The sequence below is a fragment of the Lepeophtheirus salmonis genome, chromosome 8 (assembly GCF_016086655.4).
Source record: "Lepeophtheirus salmonis chromosome 8, UVic_Lsal_1.4, whole genome shotgun sequence".
NCBI lineage: Eukaryota > Metazoa > Arthropoda > Copepoda > Siphonostomatoida > Caligidae > Lepeophtheirus > Lepeophtheirus salmonis.
The window spans coordinates 468,042-491,740 of NC_052138.2; the positions used below are offsets into that span (position 1 = coordinate 468,042).

General features: G+C 31.6%; 1 protein-coding gene across 3 annotated transcripts in view; it reads right to left on the reverse strand.

The window, feature by feature from the left end:
* Nucleotides 1-23,699, reverse strand: part of sha (shavenoid) — a 117,440-nt gene that overhangs the window by 19,305 nt on the left and 74,436 nt on the right. For all 3 annotated transcript variants that reach the window (XM_040714151.2, XM_040714152.2, XM_040714150.2), the window contains 2 exons: nucleotides 13,088-13,359; nucleotides 9,899-10,037 (listed from right to left, as the gene is read on the reverse strand). In XM_040714151.2, the coding sequence (XP_040570085.1) occupies nucleotides 9,899-10,037; nucleotides 13,088-13,359 (411 nt within the window). The remainder of the gene's footprint in view (nucleotides 1-9,898; nucleotides 10,038-13,087; nucleotides 13,360-23,699) is intronic.

A 23,699-nucleotide genomic window follows, 5' to 3' on the forward strand; every position in this document is an offset into this window, starting at 1 on the left:
GGTTTAATCAAAATAATTTATTAATAGAAATTAACGATACTTTGTGGTGGAAGATCAGATTTTCAGAACAATCCTTCTAGCCTGCATTTGTGTTGACGGGCGCGTATGGGGAAAATATTTATCCTTTGCATAAAGTCAATGCATCGATGAAAATACATTTTCTCATGATTTATGGAAATGTATTTTTCATTATTTTTGAAAGAGATGTTCTATTGTGAGTAGTATCTACCTTTTCCCGAACCAAAGACAGCTAAATGATATATGTCCATTGTTATTTTTTGATATATGATCACAAAAATAAATATATATTTACCTATAAGTATAAGTAATACTTGAATTTACTCCACCTTATTCTACGTTCGAGTAGTGCTCAGCCAGTCCTTACTTATTCGGTCCAGTATAGTCTTAAGGCCGGTCCTTCGGACTGTCAATACTAAAAAATGTATTTTAACTTTCTTAGGTCGGAAACTCTTAAGGCCACCCTTGTATGTAGAAATGAACTGTATATGACGATAAATGTCGACCATGACAACAGCCACCATACACGTTACTAATAGAGAGGATGTCGAACCCTGGCCTCGGTACGCTTTGTGACTAAGAGCAAGTTCATGTTCAAAGCCATTAGCTTTGGTTTGGTTGGCTCAGGCAGCTTTTTCCTCAGGCCAATTTGGATTGAGGGTAGTTCTTTTATCATCGAATGGTGCATCAAATACCTTGAGGACATCGTGTTGCCGGCTTTAAACCAACATTAATGGTTTGGAGGATATATCTTTATGCAAGATCCCCCTGCTACACTTTGAAAGTCACACAAGCATTCTTGGAACGTAGTCTGTGGTTCAGGAGGTTCTGAATCAAGGTGATGTGGCCCCCAACTCGCCAAATTTTAACATCCTATACTACTATTTGTGGATAGAGTGGGCTGAACGTCCAGTCTGCTAAAATTCACCCCTCTCAAGACATCTGTCGATCGGAAGTGCCCACTATGTAGGACACTAATATCATAACCGCAGTCCACAGCTTCCGGGCACAACTAACTTGGTGCATTGCTACCAATGGTGGCATTTTTGAAGAATTAATATACCGCCAACTTTACTTACATTTGTTGCAATAAAAGTTTGTTATTTACACACGGAATGTAGGAGGAAGAGGCGATATTCCTTGTTGAAGAACGTAAATGAGGGATTTCTGCGCTCCTGGGGTATGATTTTCAAAAATAAATTAGGAATTTTTTCTTTTCTTGATTTATGCTTCAGATTGTTTAAATGTTTTTTCTAACAAGTTGTTGGGAGAATATATTATCATTAGAGGTCATCAAAGGCGGGGTCTTATTTTCAAATTTGTGGTACAAACGACGACGCGTTGCCAAATGATGTAAAAACCAGATAACCAAAACCAGCTTTCGTCAAAGAATTCAAAAAGAAGAAAAAATCCAACTATCGATCTCTCCATCATACCATACATATATCACAAGTATAATATTATAAGTAGATGTTTAAGATGAGTAAGTAAAGTATACCTTTTTTTTTATCATTATGCCTAAAACAATTGGTCTCCGTGTGGTTTCATTTGTCAAACATCCAAAAATGGAAGTACAAATGGTAATATTCCTTCTGAAGGATTTTATTCTTTTAACTTTACGAGAATAAAAAGACGTTGTTTAGTTTACATTGAAGAGAGATTACACCTATTAGATAAGATAATAGACCAACTCATATTTGTACATATTAGGTAGGCATATACTATTTACCTTAAGGCTCAAATTTATATTTTATAAATATATTGTGAGTTATCATAAAAATGAGCTTTGCTCAATTTATTGTTTTAAATCATATTATAAACTATACAATATTTATGTTTAATATCATATATATTTATATATATATATAAGTGGGTAGTTTTGAACGGATTTGATCAATTTTTTCGAATGTTTAAATAGGGGTATCGTGAAAAGTTGTCTTTTTGAAAAAATAAAAAAATCGTCTTAAAGCTCAAGGGAATGGTTTTTTTTGGAGTTCCATGTTACTTTTCCAGAGTGGAAACACAAATCTTGCAGTTGAATTACCAAATTACGAAACGTGTGATTTTTGTAGAATCAAGAAAAAACAACTCAAAACCAATTTTGTGAATGGCTTAAATACTATATTTCGCTATATTGTTTGTTCAATGTTCTCTTTCACAAGCAATAACAGCCTGTACACCCCGGCGAAGAGATTAGGGGCTCTTGACGATGCAAGTCATACATTCCAAATTGTCAAGTCCAGGGAGTTGAGGTCAAGGAAGGATGAGGACGACATTGAGAAAGGTCATTGCTGCATAATTTTTGGGGTTTCTTGGCTGTATAGTGCTGTAATGGACTTTTTGATGTAGTAGCCAGTCCGGATGGAGATGTCCACGGTCTCTGCAGCCTTCTCTCCACTGACACTGTCACGGAGGAGATCGTAAGCTTATTGCCTTTGATGACGTGAGGAAACCTCAAAGTTAAAAATAATGGGGTTGAAATCGTAAATAAATACTACTTCAAGTTTAAGGTCTCCACTTTTAAAATGTCCATTTTCTCAGATAACTGATTTCTTTTGTGAGAATGACTAATCCCATTTAATATATGGTAAAGACAAGATCAACTCGCAAATATTTTTAAATGTAGTAACTATGCATTAGATATTGATGAAGATTAAGAATTACTGTGGTAGAATACATTGAAATATTAATGTTTCTCTCCTGATGTATTTCATAAAGATTAAAAAAATTCTTAAAATTGTTTTTTTTTTTACAATTTTTTTCCAACCATAATTTAACCATTGGTTGTACCAGATAACCACGCGTGTAGAGCTGCAAATTATATATATACATATATGTTTCCCTTTTAACCTTGACCAAGGGTATTGGTACACTAGTGTTGGCTGTAGGTCTGAAAATTCTAAACCGATCTGAGAGCGTTATGATTTTTAGTGGACCGAACTTATTCTTTCCTTAAAAGAAGCTCAGTCGAGACTCAAAGAAACATTCGTTCTGGATCGATAATACAAAAAAAGTCGGTCTAGACAGACAGAATGAATTATTGATGACGTCAATTGCGTTTTAAAATTCTGAGCATTGACCAACAATGTTCTAATGTGCTGACTAAATCATACTTGAATTTATTATAATTGAGGATAGGTTAAAAAATCCGTCCATAGATTCAGGCCGGAAAAAATTGGTCCACGATTTGAAAACGATTACATTTTGCTTTAGGGTATGTGAAGGCTCTATGGACCTAAATATCAGTACGAATCCGTCTAGGAAAATTAATTTTATTCCAAAAGTAAAAAATAATTCGATCTTGGACCCGTTCTCAACTCTAGTATACCCATAACAATATGTTCATACAAGACGTTATTACAAAAAGTAAAGTCTTCAAATTGAAAGAAGAAGATTTCGGAGGGTTGAAGTGGAGGGGGGAGCAGGAAAGAAAAGATGAAGAGGGGAGTACCACCTTTATACCTATGTTGAAGACGGGAAATAATTAAATATCTATTGTAATTTATATTAACATCAGAAGAAGATCCGTGACATACAAAAGAAGAGCAGGTCGCTTTAACAGGTAATTATGGGGACATGACATAATATAATAGATAACCAAAGGTTTTAAGTGTTTTTATATAAGGTTTTTTTTAAAGCAAGAGTATGGGATGTAGACAATGAATTCAATATAGGAAATATATACACTGGGTATACAAGCTCTCTGTGCCATCAAAATATTTTTTTAATTTTTTTCAGTTAAAAAATATAACCCGATTCTGAAAGCCTGATGGATTCTGATTTATTTTATTAAATAAAATCACCTCCCGCCTCAATTACACTCTCTATAAAAGGTTAAAAGCGCGAGCAGGCCTTCACCCTAATCCCTTGCTAAATCCTGGACTCCTTCTCGATCCGATGTATAAATTAGTCTTTTAGATAATTAGACATTTTCCCAAGAGTAGCACAGAGCCAGATTCTTTAGAGGCCTCAAACGTGTCACAGAGTTCCAGAGGTCAAGCAACTGTTACGTTATTGCTCCCGGCGCGGATACTAAGTAGGACTCCGTGCCTTTTTTAAATATTTGGCAAATGCTGGAATTCCTTCTTGTTCCGACTAATAAGTTTTTTTTTTTGGTGTTGCAGGAGTTTTGGTTGGTTTATCGTACGATCGCGCCCTACAAAAAAATCCATCGGGCTCGGATCCGGCGAGTTTGGAGGTCAAAAGTGATATGAATTCGTCAACACTGTCTTAAAGACAATTGATACTTTTTTTTTCGAAGTGTGGGACGAAGCTAAGTCCTTTAAAGGGCTCAAATTCCTTCCAATCTCGCAAACGAACGTCTCACTGATTGCCAGATTTCGAGCAATAGTTAAGTTATCGCTCCCGGTGCGAATTCCATGGAGGCTTCCGTGCGTTTTCCAAATATTTGGGACAACGTAATATTCAATTGATTCCATTTTTGTCCAACTGGTGCAAGTTTGAACTAGCTATCTAACATAACAAAAATCTACCTGTGTAAGTGCCCTAGTTTACCCAAGAGAGCGCATGAAAGATGCAGCATAGATAGTTTCCACACCCTGTATATACATATATATAAAGTTGGTCAAAAACTATGATGGGAGGGGGGATTTTCCAATCCTTTGTTACTTATTACAACAGAGTGGATATAAATTATATTTTATTTTTCTACTTCTTTTTTCTATGCTTATAATTTATCGTCAAAATATGATAATGGTTTTTGGAGATGTATAAAAATATAAAAATGATTTTTGGTTTCTTTTGGGGAAGAGGATAGAAACATAGTTATCAAGGTATGTACACTTTATAAAAACCTAAGCAATTCATATCTAATTAGTTTTAAAAAGGGTTCTTGATAAGTGTTTGATGTCGGTCTGGAACTATACTAAACGGGTCTGACATAATGGTCATTTTGTTGGATCAAACCATAGAGCGACTAAATGAAGAAAAAGGGATAAGAAAAACATATTTATAATTTGTTTTCATTTATAAATTTGGTCAAAACTGATTTTATAGATCAATTGTTCAAAACGTCATGTGAGTTTTGAAGTTGTCAATATCGAAAGTAGTGTTGGAGGGCTCCGTATGTAATTTATATCGGATTGAAATAATTCAGTCCTTTCTTGAAATTTGGTGTATATTGGTTTCTTAAAAAAAAAAAAAAAAAAAACTATGTCTTGATCGGTCTAACAAAAAAAATATCGGTCTGTATCTGTCCACGCCAATTTTACATATTTTTTATTTATTGATTATTTATTATTCTCTGTTTTTGTCTCAATTAAAGAATACACAATTGTTTTCTTTCCTCTTTAGGGATTTGTAAAACGTTAATATATAAATAAACACGCAAAATGATCTAAATACCCTTTAAAATAAACCAAAACAGATATTTCAAACAACAATTGAATGTTGTCGATGTTTTTAAAATAAATCTAATTTCTTAACATTGCACCCATAATTTACATTCGGACTTTGATGCAATCATGTTTTTTATAGTTGTTTCGTTAAAACCATACAACTTCTCTGAGACTGTGATGTCAACCGAAATTTTGATCAAAATCAGTCATGATCAAACAGACGCAAAAATTTCGCACTTCAACACCAATATGTATTTACTTATTTATTTCATTGACAGGAAGATAAGTTACTTCACTTTAACACAAACATATATAGCGTATTTTGCTGTCAACTCTCGATTTTTTTTCTTATTTTCTCCTAATCAGGGTACTGAACGTTGATTGATGGAATTGGCTAACTACTACCAATTGATTTGGTTCAACTGGTGTCCCTTTCGATTAATTTTTGCAAGAGAAGTTGCCTTCAAAGAATTATGAAAATTTCAAATTATATAAATGAATAGAAAAATAAACATTTTTATACGAATTTAAAACAAATGACTCATAAACGCCCCAACCTGATGCTAATTATACTTTCTGATTACCACACATGATAAAAAAGGAAGTGATGTTCCCTGTATAACATATATCTTGCCAGCAGTTGCTTATCTAGATATACGAACCTTAGCAGCCTAGATCAGTCCAGAGTTGTCAATGGATCAAACCAATTTTGTGCTTTAAAGAAGTTCAGTCTAAAATCGGTCACACAAATCTACCTTACAAAAAAATATATCTCATCTAAAATGTGATCTAGACCAATTTGATAAATAAATTGTAGATGACGGGATGTCTATTTCGAAGGTAGTAGTGTTCGATGTTTCGGTATGAATATCCTCGACCATCGGAATGAGCTAAAACGGTCCTTTAAAAAAGTTTTAGTCTAGATCTTTTTAAAAAAAAATACAAATAATGCTATACGAGACAGATGACAAACAATTCAAATTAATAATACTAATAATATTCAACTCATAAAATATAAATCTAACAATAAAGAATCATTTAAATAAAATAATAAGACTGAAGAGATAATGAAATCCATCACGACATGAATCTCAAACCTAGCCACATAATCATCCCATGAGGAAAGAAAACCATCAACTTAATCATAACACTATATAGAAATATGTAGTGATAAAGACGATAAAGAAAGACACGAAAGTTATTATAACATTAAGTTCTCCCTTGGAACAGCAGCATCTATGTATATAACTACATAAGAGCTGGTAGAAGGAGGCACCAGTCCCTTGGAGCAATATTATTACGAACAAATTTCAAAATATAAATGAATATAATACCTATAAGTATTATATATAACTTGGAAGAAACAAAGTGCCTTAGGCCGCAAATGCAAGAGAGATCCTTCATTTAAATACGCGTGATATGAACATAGTTACACACTAGACAACCAAATCGTTCAATACATACTTTTTTAATTACATACAGTGTAACCTCGAATGTTATGTACATAGTGAAGCAAAAAAATAACCACTGTATTTTTGTACTTCTATCAAAAATATTATTTTTTTAATATATCAACCGAGTGGTCCATTCAAGTCTGAACACTTTGCATTTTAAACTTCAACAAGATTTAATTTATTGTTATTAACAATCTCATTTCAACAAAACTAAACTATCATAAATACATGTGTCTGAGCTCCCTTAATCATTAATGTAAGATCCCTTAGAGACAATGATGGACTCCACGAGAGGGTGGAAGGACTGGCATCCGCTGCAGATGTAGTCATCTGTCATGGCGTCCCAATGTAGTGCTTTGAGGGTCTCGGTGTTTGGATGACGGACACTGCAGATCTTCTCTTGACATGCACCCAAAAGGTGTAGTCGAGGAGGTTGGTATCAGGGTTGTAGGGGGGCCAAATCTGTCAGAAAATAGTTCAAAAGGCTGCTGGTGTCAAAAGTGGTCTCTCCACCCTCACAAGGCTTTTTCCACCACCTTTTTTGATAGCTCTCCGGACATTCTGTCGTGAAACCCGATATATTTTGCATGGACCCTCATGGACTTGAGGCATTGCCCTGGGCTGTTTTCTTTAACTCCTCTGGATCCAGTTTGGTCTGTTTGATAGAGTCCTTATTACTCTGCAACGTTTTAGACTTGCTGATGGCGTAGACGCCCAACTGCTTGGAGTCAAGTGTCATTTTTACGACTTGTACGTAAGCTAGAAAGCTCATTCTTTTTTTTTGTTTGATTACTAATTGTTTATGATTTTATAATACGAAACATGAATTAATTTTAATCACTAAACCTTCATTAATTGTTAAAGTGTTTAGATTTCAATGGACCACCCGGTACATCTACATATTGCTTTTGTTTTAACGGAATTAGTTACATAGAATGAAAATGAAACCACAACATCATTCCAGCAATATATTAGAAATCATAGTATCAATTAAAATACAATTAGTAATTAAATCATCAATTCCAATATATTTGTTATTTCAGCTGTCGACTTCTCTACGTCTCTCATTAACATACAGAAATACTGGGTATCTGTTGTTTGTTCTGCGGATCTTCAACCACTCTGAACGTTGATTGAGCGAATTCGAATTAGTTTTTAACATTAATTTTTAAATTTTTCCTCAGTCATTTCATCAAATGTGATGATGACTTTCCTCTAAGATAAACTTCATTAATATTTTTGTAGTTGCTCTGATTATTCGGATCGATTTCTGACTGCAGTATTTCATTTTCAACAGCAAAACTCAGAGATTTCTTTTCTACTCTGTTGATAACATAAAAACATATAGACTAAAATGTTCTGACTGAAACTCAATATTAAGGTTGATTACACTTTGGAACACATACTTCAAAAATTGAAAAATAGGTCTGGTTCTACATTTGCTGAACGTTTTGAAGATTCCGCTTGCACCGTAATGGGTTAAGTCATATAATTTAAAACCGGTTTCAAACGTGTATATAATATAAAGTACTAGTCTGTATGCCCTAGTATATAAACTTGAATCAAATAAGTAAATAAAATAACATTGTAATTGTTATTTTATTAGCTTATTATATACGAAACCCAAGATTATATACAGGGTGGTACATATAAATTGGAAAAATATTTAAAGAATTATAAGAAACGGACTAGATGGAGTAGAACCATACTTATTTTATTATTTGAAAGCTACATTTGCTGACATTGAATTATTTATAAATAAAATCTACCTCTTTTGATAACCACGGCCACACGGCGCAAAGAAGCTTTTGTAGGCCTAAATGCACCTCGTATATTTTGCTATTGTACGAATAATGAAATAATTCAAGGCCTCCACAAACGAATGATACTAGGTACAGGTCTCCTGCTCGACCCTCCCCCAGAGATATAAATACCATGGGCTCAAGTAGAGGCTGTTTGCAGGCCAAATTTCAGGCTCTGAAAGTGAGGGAATTTTCTGGCTCTGAAAGTGAGGGAATTTTCTGGCTCTGAAAGTGAGGAAATTTTCTGGTCAAGACCTCCTGCAGTTCTTTGGGCTTGTGGGGGACTCCACTGTATTCTTGGAAGGTGTAATTTCTTCCTTGGGCTAATCCATCCATCCATAAAATGTAAATTAAAAATGCAAAACCAGAGCTAGTACAATGGAAATATTGAAACCGTACGACGGGCCTGCCAAAGCTTCTGGCTTCTTTTGGTCAAAGTTATCAAAATAGGTGGATCTCTTTATAAATAGTTGAATTTCATTAAGTGTAGGTTTCAAATAATAACAAAAATATGGTTATACTGCATTTAGTTTGTTCGTTATAGCCTTTAAATATTTTCCAATTTATCTGTACCACCCTGTACGTTTTTGAAACTAAAATCCAAAAATTTTATGTAAAAACAAAGATCTTGGGGGAAACCAAAGACCTGACAGCCCTGTTACAAAATGGTTCAAATTGATTAATGATGACGTCACTTGTATATATTTATGATTACGTAATTTTGTAAATATTATACTATAAACTGTTTTTGCAGTGCGAGAAGAAAGTAGGGCGAGACTTATGATACACCTCAATTAAGATCCTTGTTAATATCAACTTCCTGTGTAATGGTTTAGAAGGGAGAAAATGGGTGACGGGTATAAAAAGGAGAACATTTTACATTTAAAATAGCATACGTGGAGAGAAAATATTACAATTATATTCCAATTCATATATATTCATTTTATTATTCATTTTTAAATCAATTTACACCAAAGAAAGGCGAGAATTCTTCTTTTCGAGGGAGATGTGAACACTCCCACGACCCACTAAATAATGACCAAATAATTAGAAAGCGATCCGTTTGTCACTTTCTATTTGCTATACTTAGTTCTTTTTTTACACAAATCTTCTCTTTAACCATAGGCCAGCCGTCTGATTTGAACGCTTATTAATATTTAAGACGCGTCCAAATTGGACGAGCTGATATATCCCTATAGATTTTGAATACCCATAATGGGTAATTAAATATTTTATGACAATCCTTAAGAATAGAAAAAACCCTTACCCGGAGATCCTGCAACACGGAAGGCCACACAGGGACTGAACAATTGTTTTCCAGTGTGTCGAATAGTGTCCTTACAAAGAAGATGTACCAAAACCAATCTTCCTTCCAGTAATTTCCTTAGTTTATCACCTCCTAACCACTGAAAGATGAATATATTATATTATATAAATAAAAAGCATCTTAATTTTATAAATGAAATATTTATAATGAATATATATATTGTGAAGGAATTAAATTTCCAACTCCAAGATCCGATAGTAATTCCTCAGGTTTAAATTATATTTTTAATTAAAAAAAAAAAGAGAAAAATTAGACATGTTCCATGATATATTATATAGCTACATAAAACGTAAATAGCTGATTATAGAAATAAATAATAGTCCCGTAGAGTGATCACTATTTTTTGAAATAAAAAAGCATGTACTACTCGGATAAAAAAGAAATTGTTATTTTCTAATTTCAAATTTGATTTTCTCTTCATTTTTTAACGTTATGCTGCAATATATATTTGAAACGTTTGTTGACAATATCAGTAATTTTAATTTGTTTTAGACACATACAAATCTTAAACAAATGTGGGAAAAAGTGGAATGAAAAAAATCAATTTTGGGGAAAATTATTTAATAACTTTTGAAATGTCGTATAATTCTTCCTAAATAGTTTTCTTTTACGTATTGCTAAATTTTGAATAATTAACTGTCACTCTATTGTGTGTATAACAACATAACAAAAATATATATTTAAAAACTGAATTCGGAATAAGAAAACAACGCCTTCTTTCGCATAAGAGTAGCTTTTTGGGGTGTTTTTCATTAGAATTCATTCGATACTTAAATTACTTTTTGAGGTATAAATATATTCATCTAGAAGCATTCTGCTCTACAATAATTAAAACAAAGCGATGACAGCCCTTCAAATAAAGAAAAACAGATTGTTTTCGCGTGACGTCACAATTTTGATGTCTTTCATTTGGTGCCCAAAGCTTCGTAACAATAAAAACCCTTTTTTCATAATAAGATATTTTTCTATAAATGGTTTACTTTTTTCTTCTCTAATCGTTAAAAAAGTACAATTCTAGCCATTTTTAGGGATTTTTGATTTAATTAAAATATAATTGTTTACATTGGACATAAAGTAGTATTCAATGTAATGTAAGAGTTAAGTCTTTTTTATTCATAAATCCAACCCATTTAATAGAGTTTCATCAAGGGTTATTGGAAACTAGACCATTTTTTATAGATAAAATATCAACTTTGTGTCCTTCTATTATGATGCAATTTATAACGTCAGGAAAATTGGTTTATATAATATAACTTGATAAATAACATGATTTTGACGTAGTCAGCACTCTTAGGTAGGACTTTAGCACATGTTCTCTAACTAAGCAATACTCATAAAATAATTGTAATTTTTTTCAAGAACAAGCAGTTGAGTAAGATTAAACCACATTTCCTTTCAAATGATAGATCATAAGATATCCAACCTTTTTATCTGTTAAAAACAATGCAAACGCTGTAGAAATGTGTACCAACTTAGTAAAGATATAAACTTGAGAATTGAAAAAAAATAAAAATATTTTGTATCATACCTCGTTTGTCGTATGTCTAATGACTACAAAAACAGCTTTGCCTTCACCCTAAGTCTTTCCAAACCTCCCCAGGGGTATTTTAAAGATTTGGGCTAATTTTAGCATGAGTTACGATAGGATACTGATTTATGTTAAATTAAGTATGTTAATGTAAGAATCTCCTTGTCCACAGGGCATTATTTCAAAACAATGATGTATTTCCGTAATTCGGATTCAAAAAATGTCGCACCCACACGAGAAATAAATCAGTTTAATCTTAACCATTTTAGAATGTTGATTTATCTAATGGTTAAAGAAGGGATTTGTGCAAAGAAAGAAAAAAATCTAAGTTTCCTGATTAGAAAAAGAAATGCGTGTGGTCTTTCTGTTTTTTTTTTGTTCATTATTTTATAGGTCGAGGGTGTGTTATTGTCTTCCTCAAAAAGAAGAATTCTTGCTTATGTTTGGTGTAAATTGATTTATCAACACAAAATGAAATAAATATACATAATTTTAATATTAATATAATATGTTCCCTTCACTAAATCTATTTTAGATGTAGAAGGTTCATATGATTTTGTACCCCAAAAGCATATAAAAGGCAGCTGATATTATCTATGGCTTTAATTTAGTGATACTAATATATGTCTCACTCTCTTACAAAAATACCATGGGTAATGGGGATCTTTTAAGTAGGAAAGAGGAAATGAGCGCATTCGGCCTATAAAAACTAACTCCACTTAGGTTATTCAATTTGTTTATACAAGTTACAACTTTTACAAGTTATTCCACTTGTAAACAGCTTTGTCAGATTATTTAATTCTATCAGTAATTTTCGTAAAATATCGTTTTAAGTTTAAACGGAAAGACGGTTTCGATTGGATAGAGCCCAAAACTTATAAATATTATGCGTTTTCTTTGGAAAACGTATACATGTGGGCAGGGCCTTAGTTGTTGTCAATTGGTTACATAAATCACAAAATAACCAATTATATCTGAAAGGTTTTGTCAGTCGTATTGCACGTCTTTACCTTTAGTTTATAATGCAACTTTTACTTAAAAAATAAACAGAAAAAGAGGCAAAACTCATCTGGTGTTTAGCCAAAAAATAAATCATACAAACTCCAATTAATCTCTAATATACTTCCTGACAATAATTATTATAATTTCTCCATTTTTAAAAAAATACATATTTCATAATATTAAAATTCTAGCATAACTTATTAGTTAATTTATTTCTCAAAATCATAGGTTATGAAATACCTATGACGTATCAAGTGAGATGAGGGAATAGATAGCCGTCAACAAAATACACTGGGTATTTTTGTGTTAGCAATGTAACGTGTGTCTATTTCAATTTTATTTGAAGCACGTAAAATGTTTAAATGGTCGATTTGTTTTGTTTATTCTTTGTTATTGTTCGGTAAAATAAATTTGTTCTGAGCACACTATTTATTATCAATATATTATAGCAACCTGTTACTAAAATTAGCCAAAATCTTTAAAATTATCTACTGAGTTTTGGAAGGCAAAACTATTTTTGTAATCCTTGGACATGTCGCATTCAAACATCAAATGAACATACTTTAAATACTATTTCATTTTAAATTAAAGTACCCTACCTGTAGATATGTTTTATCATCGTTTCGATGAAGTTGAAATGGTTGTTGAAATGAGTCTCCGCTAATGTTTTCAAAGGATCTCCAGCCAGTCGCTTCAAGGATATCCACACCAGACACAACGCAAATTGGTGCAAGAACGGGATTTCCATGAGTGTCCACATCCGATATGGCAATTTCAGCACTTGGATAAATGAGTTGTCCAGGAAGAGGCATAAATACAAAGGGGATTTTCTCACTTGCAGAGCCGGAAATGAAATCCGCCAGCATGCACTCTGTAAAAATAAAATATATTCATAAAGACATTGTATTAAAGAAAAAAAAATCTTATACATAATTATCTTATCGCCCTGTGCTTAAGACACTATCATCAACTACCGCTGTGCAAGATATTAGAGCCAATTATTAGGTAACTATACGTGTAATAACTTAGATGAGATAAGGTGGTGTAGAGTACATACAAGAATGAGACATTGACTCGACTAGACAAAAAGGGGTCATGATATACCGGGTGCGGCGAATAAATCTTTACACTTTCAATCTAGAACTATATCAAGATATATTTCATCAACCAGGCTATGTCAATAAAATAAAAATAACTAATAAGTTGTCTTGGCCACTCTAATCATCGCTGTAGCCCTCATTGGTTGCAATGATTGCTTCCAGGCGGCCACGGAAGGCCTTGCACCCAGTGTACACGTAGTCCTCGAACATGGCATCCCAGTGCTAGTTGACATTGTCCTTGAGGTTGTTGTTATTTGGATGACAGACACTGCATGCCTGCCTATCGACATGCCCCCAAAAGGTGTAGTCGAGGGGGTTGGCATTAAAACTGTAGGTGGCTAAAAGGTAAAGGAAGAGTTCAAAACTCATTCAAAAGAGTCTTCCATCTGAGGGAGTGGATTTATTTCATTACTGTTGTCAAAAGTGGCCTCTCCAACCTCACAAGGTTCTTGTCCCCATCCTTTTTGATGGTCCTACGGAAGGTTTCGTCCGAAACGCCAAAATCCTTGGCGTGCTACCGCATAAACTTCAAATGGTTGGCCTGGGTAGCCTCCTTGACTTCTTTCAGATTCAATTTCACTTTCCTACCCTACCTAAGCTTCCTGTCCAGCGTCTGCGACTTCATAACGGCATAGACAGTTAGCCTGGAGATCTATATTGTATCTCACAAACTTCCCTTCTCCAAACATAAATTGAAAAAAAGCCTAATATCAGTTGATAGTCCATTCTAACCAACTGTGGTAATTTTCTAGTGATATAAAGTAAAATAACATTAGTAAACCGGCAAAACTTTATAGCCCCAAGATGGGGGAGATATTTTAAATCTTGTAAACGTAAATTATGAGCATTTGCTCGCGTGTGAGATTCTGTAATTGGCAAATTAAGGAGGTCAGATACACCTATTTAAAGTATATCAATAAATTATATCTTGTTGAAAGTTTAAAATTAAAAGATTTCAGATATTAATAGACCACTCGGTATACCTATATTATAATAAATTAGGAGGAAGGGGCTTCAGAAACTTTAAGGGCCCCCCCCCAAAAAAAAGAAGAAGCCAGTGACGCAAACATTGGACCTAGGATTGTAAATCCTAAGCATTTTACGCGTACACGTTTTTATTTATGGATATGCATGGATGATAAAAATAATTATCTATCACAAAAACAAAAATGATTTCACGAGAAATATTTAGATCGGGTAAACAAATTAAATATATTATTTTTTTCAAAATAAACAATAAAAATAGGTTATTTATGTACAACGTTCATCCAAGATTCTAGTTTTTAAAATATTGATAATAATAATATTCAAAGCAATATCCAAGCATATAAACATGCATAACTAGAGATGTAATTATGTATGTATTAGGGTGTCTCATTAATTGGGAAATTGCCTTAAAGCATAAAACCAGATAACAAAATTTTAAATATGCTATAATAAACAAAAATCCTTCATTATAAATGGATTTAAAAAATAAATATATGCATGTTAATCTCCGTCACAATAAAAACAATACTTATATTTCGGTCGGAATCGAAGATTTTCATTATTTTATACACATATTTGACATTTGATTTGCATCTTTGACATCAAAATTACCAGAACGGAATTGATAGAAACCAAAATATAGCGTCATTGGTTGTTAGAGTTAGTGTTGAATAAGAACTATCTTATTTATTCGGTCCAGTCCAGTCCAATCTTAGGACATGTCCTATCAGTTCTAGGAAAAGTCATAAAAACTGTCAGTCTTTGGCTGTTACTACTAGAACTCTTTAGAACTAGAAGAAATCAAGATTAATAGAAATACAAGTTTATACCATAACGCGTTTCCGGCGTATATTTCCACCACGCTTTTTAATAGTGACGTCATAAAGAAAATAAATGTTACTAGGAGTAGAAGTATTTCGCCCTCCTTGACTGTTACTGTGAGAGTACCGCTGCTATTCTCTATGACGTCAAAACCTGTGTGTCTTGCCTAGAAGTCTGTATGATACGTCAAATGAAAATTCTAGCAAGCCTGATAACATGATGTTCTAACCTTGTATTTCTATTAACCTTGGAAGAAATAAAGTTTTGTGGCGTCATGAAACACCAAACTTTATAACCTTTAGAACTGAACTGGACCGGCTCGAGACTGAACTAGGCAGGACTGTAGTCTTCAATCCTATATAAGGACTTATACAATACAAGTTACTGGGCAAACCGTTATCATTTATTTATCACTATTATACAAATTTTGAGAGGTCAAGAGTAATTAGTTTACAAAATTTTCTGAGGAACAATGTTGTAGAATACATAAGTAGCTATCGGTTTTTAAGAAAACATTGTCCTAGTTGCCACCATGGACACACGGTACAAGAAGACGATTTAGATATCAGCGTTTATCTGTGAGGAATTGTCCCAGAAGCCCATCGGGGAGCAGACTCGGCCTCGAGGAAGACGGTTTACAATGTTTTCATTAATGCAATCGACAGCTAATCTTATGTTCTACAATATTGTTCATTGAAAAATTGGGGGAAAATGACTCTTAACCTCCGAAAATTTGTATAATAGAGAGGGGTAAATAAAAACGGTTAGCCCGATACAGAATCAAGACCTTAAACACTATTTACATTTTCAGCTGCCTGGCTTGCGTTTTTGCCTTTTTTGAAAGTAAACTGTAAAACATGAGGTATTTTTTCTATTCGCTTATGCTTCTTTGACGTGCGTTCAAACAATCACAAAAAACTATCTAACAAGTTTGTTTTGGTACGAAACACTATCTAAAATAGTAAATGGATTAGACTTATACAATGCGAGACACACATTACTAAAGGCATCTTTTGGAAAAATAATTGATTTCTTTTTAACTAAACCTATTATTAAGTGATCACCAGTAAATAACTAGACTCTTTCAGTATATTATTTCTAAAATCTAGTACGATTGCTATCCAGAAAATACCGGGATCCCGTTGGAAGATAATAAATATTGTAAAATCTAAATATTTAATTTAATTTTAAGGAGAAGGACTACGATTTTGGTTTGTCTTACTCATCATACCTATGTATTTTTATTTCCCATTTTCTTGTATCATTATGATTATATGTTTTATTGTTATAGAACCCAAGGATAAGGCCATTGCAGAGGATAATCCACCTTTTGAGTATCGGTTTTGAAAAAATGAGGAAATTACAATACAGTTTTGATTCTTTTTATATTAAAAAAAAAAAAATAGAAATTAAGCCTTTTGCCAAAATACATAACAAAAATTACTTTTTATCAATGATTAGAAATATTTCATTCTAAAAAATAACGTCATTAAAGTAAATATCAACATAGTATTAAAAAAATGATCCATAAAGGTTAAATAAAAGTCATTTAGATACCTAGACTTAAAATTTTTGTTTATTACATATCAAACAAACTTGCCATAAAAAAGGTGCTGAATAAATATTGGCTAAGTTCCGATTATTTAAATTTTAAAGTATTGAAAAGACCAGATTAAAAATCAAGTAAATACCTGATTAAAACTAAATTTTAAAATATTTTTACATGTATCTTGTCTGGCATATGTTGTTTTATATAATTTATAATGAATAAAATGTTTTGATTGCCTTAGCATACTAAAGTAACAAAGCAAGGATAGCAGAAAATAGACTTTGAAAAATAATTGTTCCCATTTTCTAGAGTTTAGTATTAAAAAAAGTACAGTGCGAATTTTTCTTGTATCCAAAAACTGCAATAAATCCTGGGAAAACGAAACCCCGGAATATGCATTTATATACACTTAAATAGACCATCGGTATAGAGTATAACTAAATCTCATATATAATACGTATATAAGTATCCAAGTATGTACATATTTTTTCGTTTTTAATTACTTTTATTTCACGAATTTCATTATGATATAACTTAAAGATAAAAGATTGAAATCCAAGGAGTTTCGAAAAGATAAAATACTAGTAATACTTATTTTATTAATAGAATTGCATATTAAGCAAAACATACTAAGCTGGGTATGTTCATAAATAAAAGTAATAAACATTTTTGCATACGAAAAACAGAGACATTGCAAAAAGAGTTGATGTAATATTATTTATTATGTTGTTAGATCTCAACAAATGGCATGGATTCTTTAAAAGAATGCAATTTGTAAATGGTGTCTTAGCATAAAAATAATATTGAACTAGAATCATGAAAAGCAAAAAAATCCCTTTTGAATGATTTTATTTTTTTCAATATTTGAAAGTAAACCACGTAGTAAATATGAATAGGGCTCTCTCTGAGGCTTAATTTCAAAGATCGATCTCCAAGACTGATTAAATTGTGATGAAGACGCAGGGGCGTCCGCAAGCTCCTTCCCCAAAAATTAAGGAATTTTTGTTGTTAACGTAAAATAAAATATTTGAAATTGAATTAAATTTTTCAAGTTTTTTTTCCAATAAATATAATTTTCTGTGAATAGCAATGGATTTTTACTTTTGCTCCAAACGATTTAATATTTGAAATTTAATTATATAATTTTTTTCCCAAAAATTAAATTTTTTGTCAACAGTAGTTAATTTTTGAAATTTTTTCTCCAAAAAAAATTAATTTTTTAGTAATACCAATGGATTTTTGATTTTTTTTTAAAACAAAAATATTTTTTGTGAATAACTAAGGAGTTTATATATATATTATTTTTTGGGAGAGTAGATGTTTGATTTTTTATTATATAATTTTTTTTTTTGATAACTACTTATGATTTTTGAAATTTTTTCCTAAAAAAGTTTATACTTGATTTTTTTTTGTAGGTTAGTGGATTTTGAAACTTTTTTTTTTTTAAATTTAATATTTCAAACTTTTTTTTTTAATTTTAATATTTTGAATTTTTTGTCAAAAAATATAATTTTTCTCCAGAAGTTTTCACACTTGGAACTTTCGTCATGATTTTCTTATCATAGCATTAAAGATCCTTAGCTGGAGATTGATTTTGAATCGTAATTATGTGGATAGATTGCACTTCTTGGTTTCCTTTACCCCAGTAGTCATTCTTAATAACGAAATACTAATTTTATGGTATTTATTGAAGGAATTGTGCAGAAGTTTTGGTTCTTTTGGGTTGTATGAGGCTGTAATGAACTACTTGCTGTCATAGGGAGTTCGTACAGCTATGACATCGGTAATAGCAGGTTTCTAGCCACTGGCGTGGAGGGGATCCCTTTTTGCTGTTCTCCCTCCGATATTTTTACACCTAGACACATGGAATGAATACTGTTTATTTAGCTGTCGTTTGTTTGCTTAATGAAACAACCTCGTAATAAAAAATAACATGGATACAATCGTAATTAAATGCTACTGCAAGTTTTGGGTAACCATTATGTTCATACTAGAGTTGTATTTCGGCCCTAAAATCCAATATTCGATTACAAATACCCCATAAATTACGAACGGTTACATTTGTAAAATACAAATAATCTGCATATACATTACTTTTTGAATTAAACAAGTTATTTCGTAATTTTGCTTTAGGAGCAGGACTATCCCTCGATAATAATGTGACTCGTAATCTAAGGGTTTTACTGAACCCATGTAGCCTACATATGACTTTAATTCATATATAAATTCATTGCTCATGTTTTGAACTAATTACTAAAACAATTTTTATTTAATTTAAAAAATATAATAACAAATAATGGCCCATCCATCAAAAAAGACAGGATGTGATCTAGATTAAACTCGATTCTCGTTGTACACCTATTTAATAAATAAAAAAGAACCGTTTAGTAATAATATCTATTCACTAATTCAACATTGATTATTGGATATTATGTAGCCGGTCATCAGAAAAAAACAAACTAGAATGATTTTTCATAAAATTGAGCTACAATATGGATTTAAATATATATTTATGACAGCATAAACATATCCAGGATAAGTGTTAAAAAGTTTGAAATCCCGAGAAGATGAATTAGATTGTCTAAAAAAGGAAACATATTTTATATTTCATCAACCTCTTAGTGATTCTTTCCTCAATCAAATACAAAACAAATCAATATTGCAGCTCAGCTTGACCTTTTACAATCAAATACTCTTTGTAAATGAAATATGTATTATTTACGTTGCAATTGAACAATTTCGGCGTAAATACAATGGAAAATAATCGAGGCGTTATTCTTTTTCAAATGAAGTCCGTAAAAGCGGGTGTTTTCTTAACGTTAAATTGCTTATTCTCAAGATTGCATGCATGTATATCAAAATAAGCATATATTTGAAAAAAAAACAAAATTTTTCAATGAATAAGTTCATTTATATATGGTTTACTTATACCTTTTTCTTAATCACAAACGTTTCAAATCTATTAAAAAGGGTAAATGCACACTAAAAATTCAAATTGAAAATGCTCGAAAACTAATTATTGACGTGTGATTAGTACGTCAAATCCTATTGAATAACGAATTCTAAAGATTGTTTTTTTTTGTGAATTGTGTTATGATCCTTAACTTGTATCAACAAATTTATCTTATTTATTTTATGTGGGTGTCGCCAGTTGCCCCTAAATAAGCAAAAATTCATTATCAAAATAAAAAAAAATTGAAATGAAGAATAATAGGAAAAAAAAGTAAATTTTTTGACTCATAGAATCATATTTGGGAGGTGGAAAAAGTCTCGAAATGGCTAATTTCGACTCACAAGTTGATTAATTATTATTAATTTCTAATAATAATGCATGTAGTATACCTCTCAAACCAAAAATAACTTGAGAGACTTCAAACCTTGCCAAAGTCAGTTTTTGATTATTCCCATAGAAAACGTTATTGTACCGGGGGGAGGGGTGTAAATACAACCCCAAAAACGGTACAGTCATAGTTTGGGGACATGACTAAATTTTATAAAATGTGATTTTTATGCAAACAAGAAAAAAAGAACTCAAAACCAATTTTTGATATGAATAAATACATATTTAGGAATGTTTATCTATTCATTATGCCTTCCTTCTCAAGAAAAGGCAGCCTCGAAAAGCTGGCAACCTGATTGGCAGATCTTGAAGGTGAAAGCCGTGTCCGTGCCAGAGTGTTATAATGGCTGCTCGGAGCGAATTCAAATTTGGATGTGAGGTGCAAAAAACATCATTCTCCAAGACACCCAAAACTGAAAAGTTCAACAGGTTAGGTCAGGCCCAGAAGATAAGTATATGGAAGCAGGCCATAAGTCAATCATATTGTTTCTGCTGATTTTTTTATTCTTCTTGGTTTTATGTTGCTGTAATGGACTAATGCATGTTTTAAGCAGTCGAAATGGAGATGCCAACTGTCTCTACAGCCTTCTCGGTAATTACACTGCCGCACAAAGGTGCATGTGTTGCTTATTTTTTGTTGTTACTCCGACATTTTACACTGTGAGTCATAGGATAAAAGCAAAACTTTTGTTTCAGCTGTCCTTTGGTTTTATAATGAAACCTCGTATTTAAATATAACATGAAAAAAATCGAAATTAAATAGTACTGAAAGAAGATAATAATGTAAAAATATAATTGGAAAAATGTTCAATTTCTTAACTTTGGCTTATGATTGTTTTTGTGTTGCTGCAATACACAAAATATCTATTTTGTCTACGATTAATTTACATAAGTCAATAAATAAATAGTTATTTATGTACATGTGATAGTTATTAATATCCTAGCCTAGGATATTACTTGGAGGAAGACAAAAATGAAAAAATTACTCAACTTTTAATTTATAATATGTAGTTATTTTTTTTTTTTTTATTTCATTATTTAAAAGAAAACCGCAAATCTAAGGAAAATTACCTCACATAGGAAAACCAAATACAATTGCTGCCTTGGTTCCTTGGTTTTTATTTTTATGGAAATGCTTAAGTGCATGTGTTACTCGTACCACTTAATAATACCTATCTAAGTAAGCTCCTTAGTTTGTTATGTCGTTTTCAAATTCAAAAATATCATATTACTTGATTGTTTTTTGATTCGACGTCATCTTATCTATACAAAAATAATAGTGTTTTAAGTAGATATGAATGTTTATAGGTACAATATAACCTATTAATCATCTTGACAATGGCAAACAGTAGTAGTAACACTCACTATTACCTTATGTACGCCTTTACATTCATATATGAGGTACGTCAACATAAAAACATTCATATTTTTTTTTCCAAAGACATATTATAGTCAATTCATGACTTCATGAGTGTTATTGATTTATATTAGCTTGTAAACAAAGCGATAGAGAGTTGGACCATTTTGTGGCAAAATAATACAACGCTATCAATGATGATACTATTTAATATAAAATACTAGCAAAGGGTAACTTGGCGTTGCTCGGGCCAAGAGGGAGCGGGAAATCACATTGCCAATGGGCAATAATATTATTTATGTTTAGTGTTTAGATCCCTTTGGCATGGGCACAAATTTTAATGATATAAATTTAGTGCTTGTATTTAATATAAATATTTATTATTATAAAAATAATTTAATTGTTTAATTGTTACAAGCTTCAAATAACATTCCAACATATATGTATGAAAAAATTTCTCTTGATGAGAAATCCATATTGTATTTTTGACGACAAATTGTTAAATCGAAATTCGCGAAGAAAATTGCAAAAAACTTTTTTGCAAAAAATTAGGCAAAAAAGTAGTAAAGATAATTTATTGTTATTGTAAAGAGGAACAAAAACCAAACAATACTTATTTCTTACTTGCAAAAAAAAAAAAAATGGTAGAGAATAATGTTGTCGAAAAAAATACACTCGATAACAGGTTCATTTTTGCAAATATTGCAAAAATTAGGTTATGAAGTTTTATCGAAAATTGAAAATCTATATAGCATCATGTAAAAGTATAAAATTTTATGAATAAAATGCATCGTTTTGTGGCATTTCTTCTACAAAATTGAAAATTGACGTTTGATGAAAAAAAGAGAGACAAAAAAAAATATTCCGGAAATTACAAATATTTAATTTAATTATCAATTTATAAGTATCAAATTTATATACAAATGAATTTCTGGACAAATATCTTTATTTTATCTACGAATCCAATATTCTTGAAAAAAAAAAAAAAGGAAACTGCAATTTTGACCGATTTCTTATTTTGTCCATATCTTTTTTTATTTTGAATAAATATAGAGAACCTCGTGCGTTTGTGGTCACTTATAAAGGGCGCACAAACACAAATTTTATTATATATACAGATAAGTGTATTTTAGTCCCATAGAGAGCACTTTGAAAATTCTACTCAGTATGTAAAAATTTTTTAATTCTTAAATATTCAAAAAACACCAATGCCTGAAATTGCAACTTTTCTTACATTTTAAACAACCTTGTTGGTAAGTGTGTACAAATATTGCTTTTGATTTTAATTATTTAATTAGTGTAAGTAAGTAATTATAATTTTTTTTTCCTTCATAATATTAATCTATATATTGTTTTCATACTTTGAAAAAAATATTTTCATGGCCAAAGAACACAACATTTAAGGGTTAAACAACTAGCTACAGACTGTCATGCCACCTAGCGAATATTATATATATATATATTTTAGTTTGCTCATGGCATATTATACGTTAATTTAATCAAATTTGTGGGATAAGTTATGATACCAAGAATTTATTCTATAGTTTGGAACTGTTATTTTACGTAAGGAACTTATATTGGTAATAAAATAAGCCAATTTCTCATTATTTTATTGCAACGACCAATCAGGCTTGGTATTCAAATGTATGCGATGAGTAAAGATAACCAATATTTTCGTGGACATTACTTAGCTCTCCCTCTGGCCAAACATCTATCCTTCTGGATGTTGTGGGATCTGTCGACAGTCCATTGTCATCCGAATAAAAGTTGGTTTGGTTACCATGATAAATGAAATTGTTCAGCAAATTTTTTCCTGAGGGCAGCCCGTGTGACCTTCATTTTATCTTTAAGGATATGTCTATTGTAGAAGCTGTATGGCTTCACCCTCAGGACAGTGTTTATGTCCACCCTGGAGACGATTGCAGGGATTACTCGGCGTTTATTGGTAAGAAAGTTAGTTGGAGTCCATGGAGGTAACTTCAAGTAAATTTTCAGGGCTACAAGGAACATAGGATTTTGTTTTTTATCACTCCTGTACATATGGATTTTTGTCTTA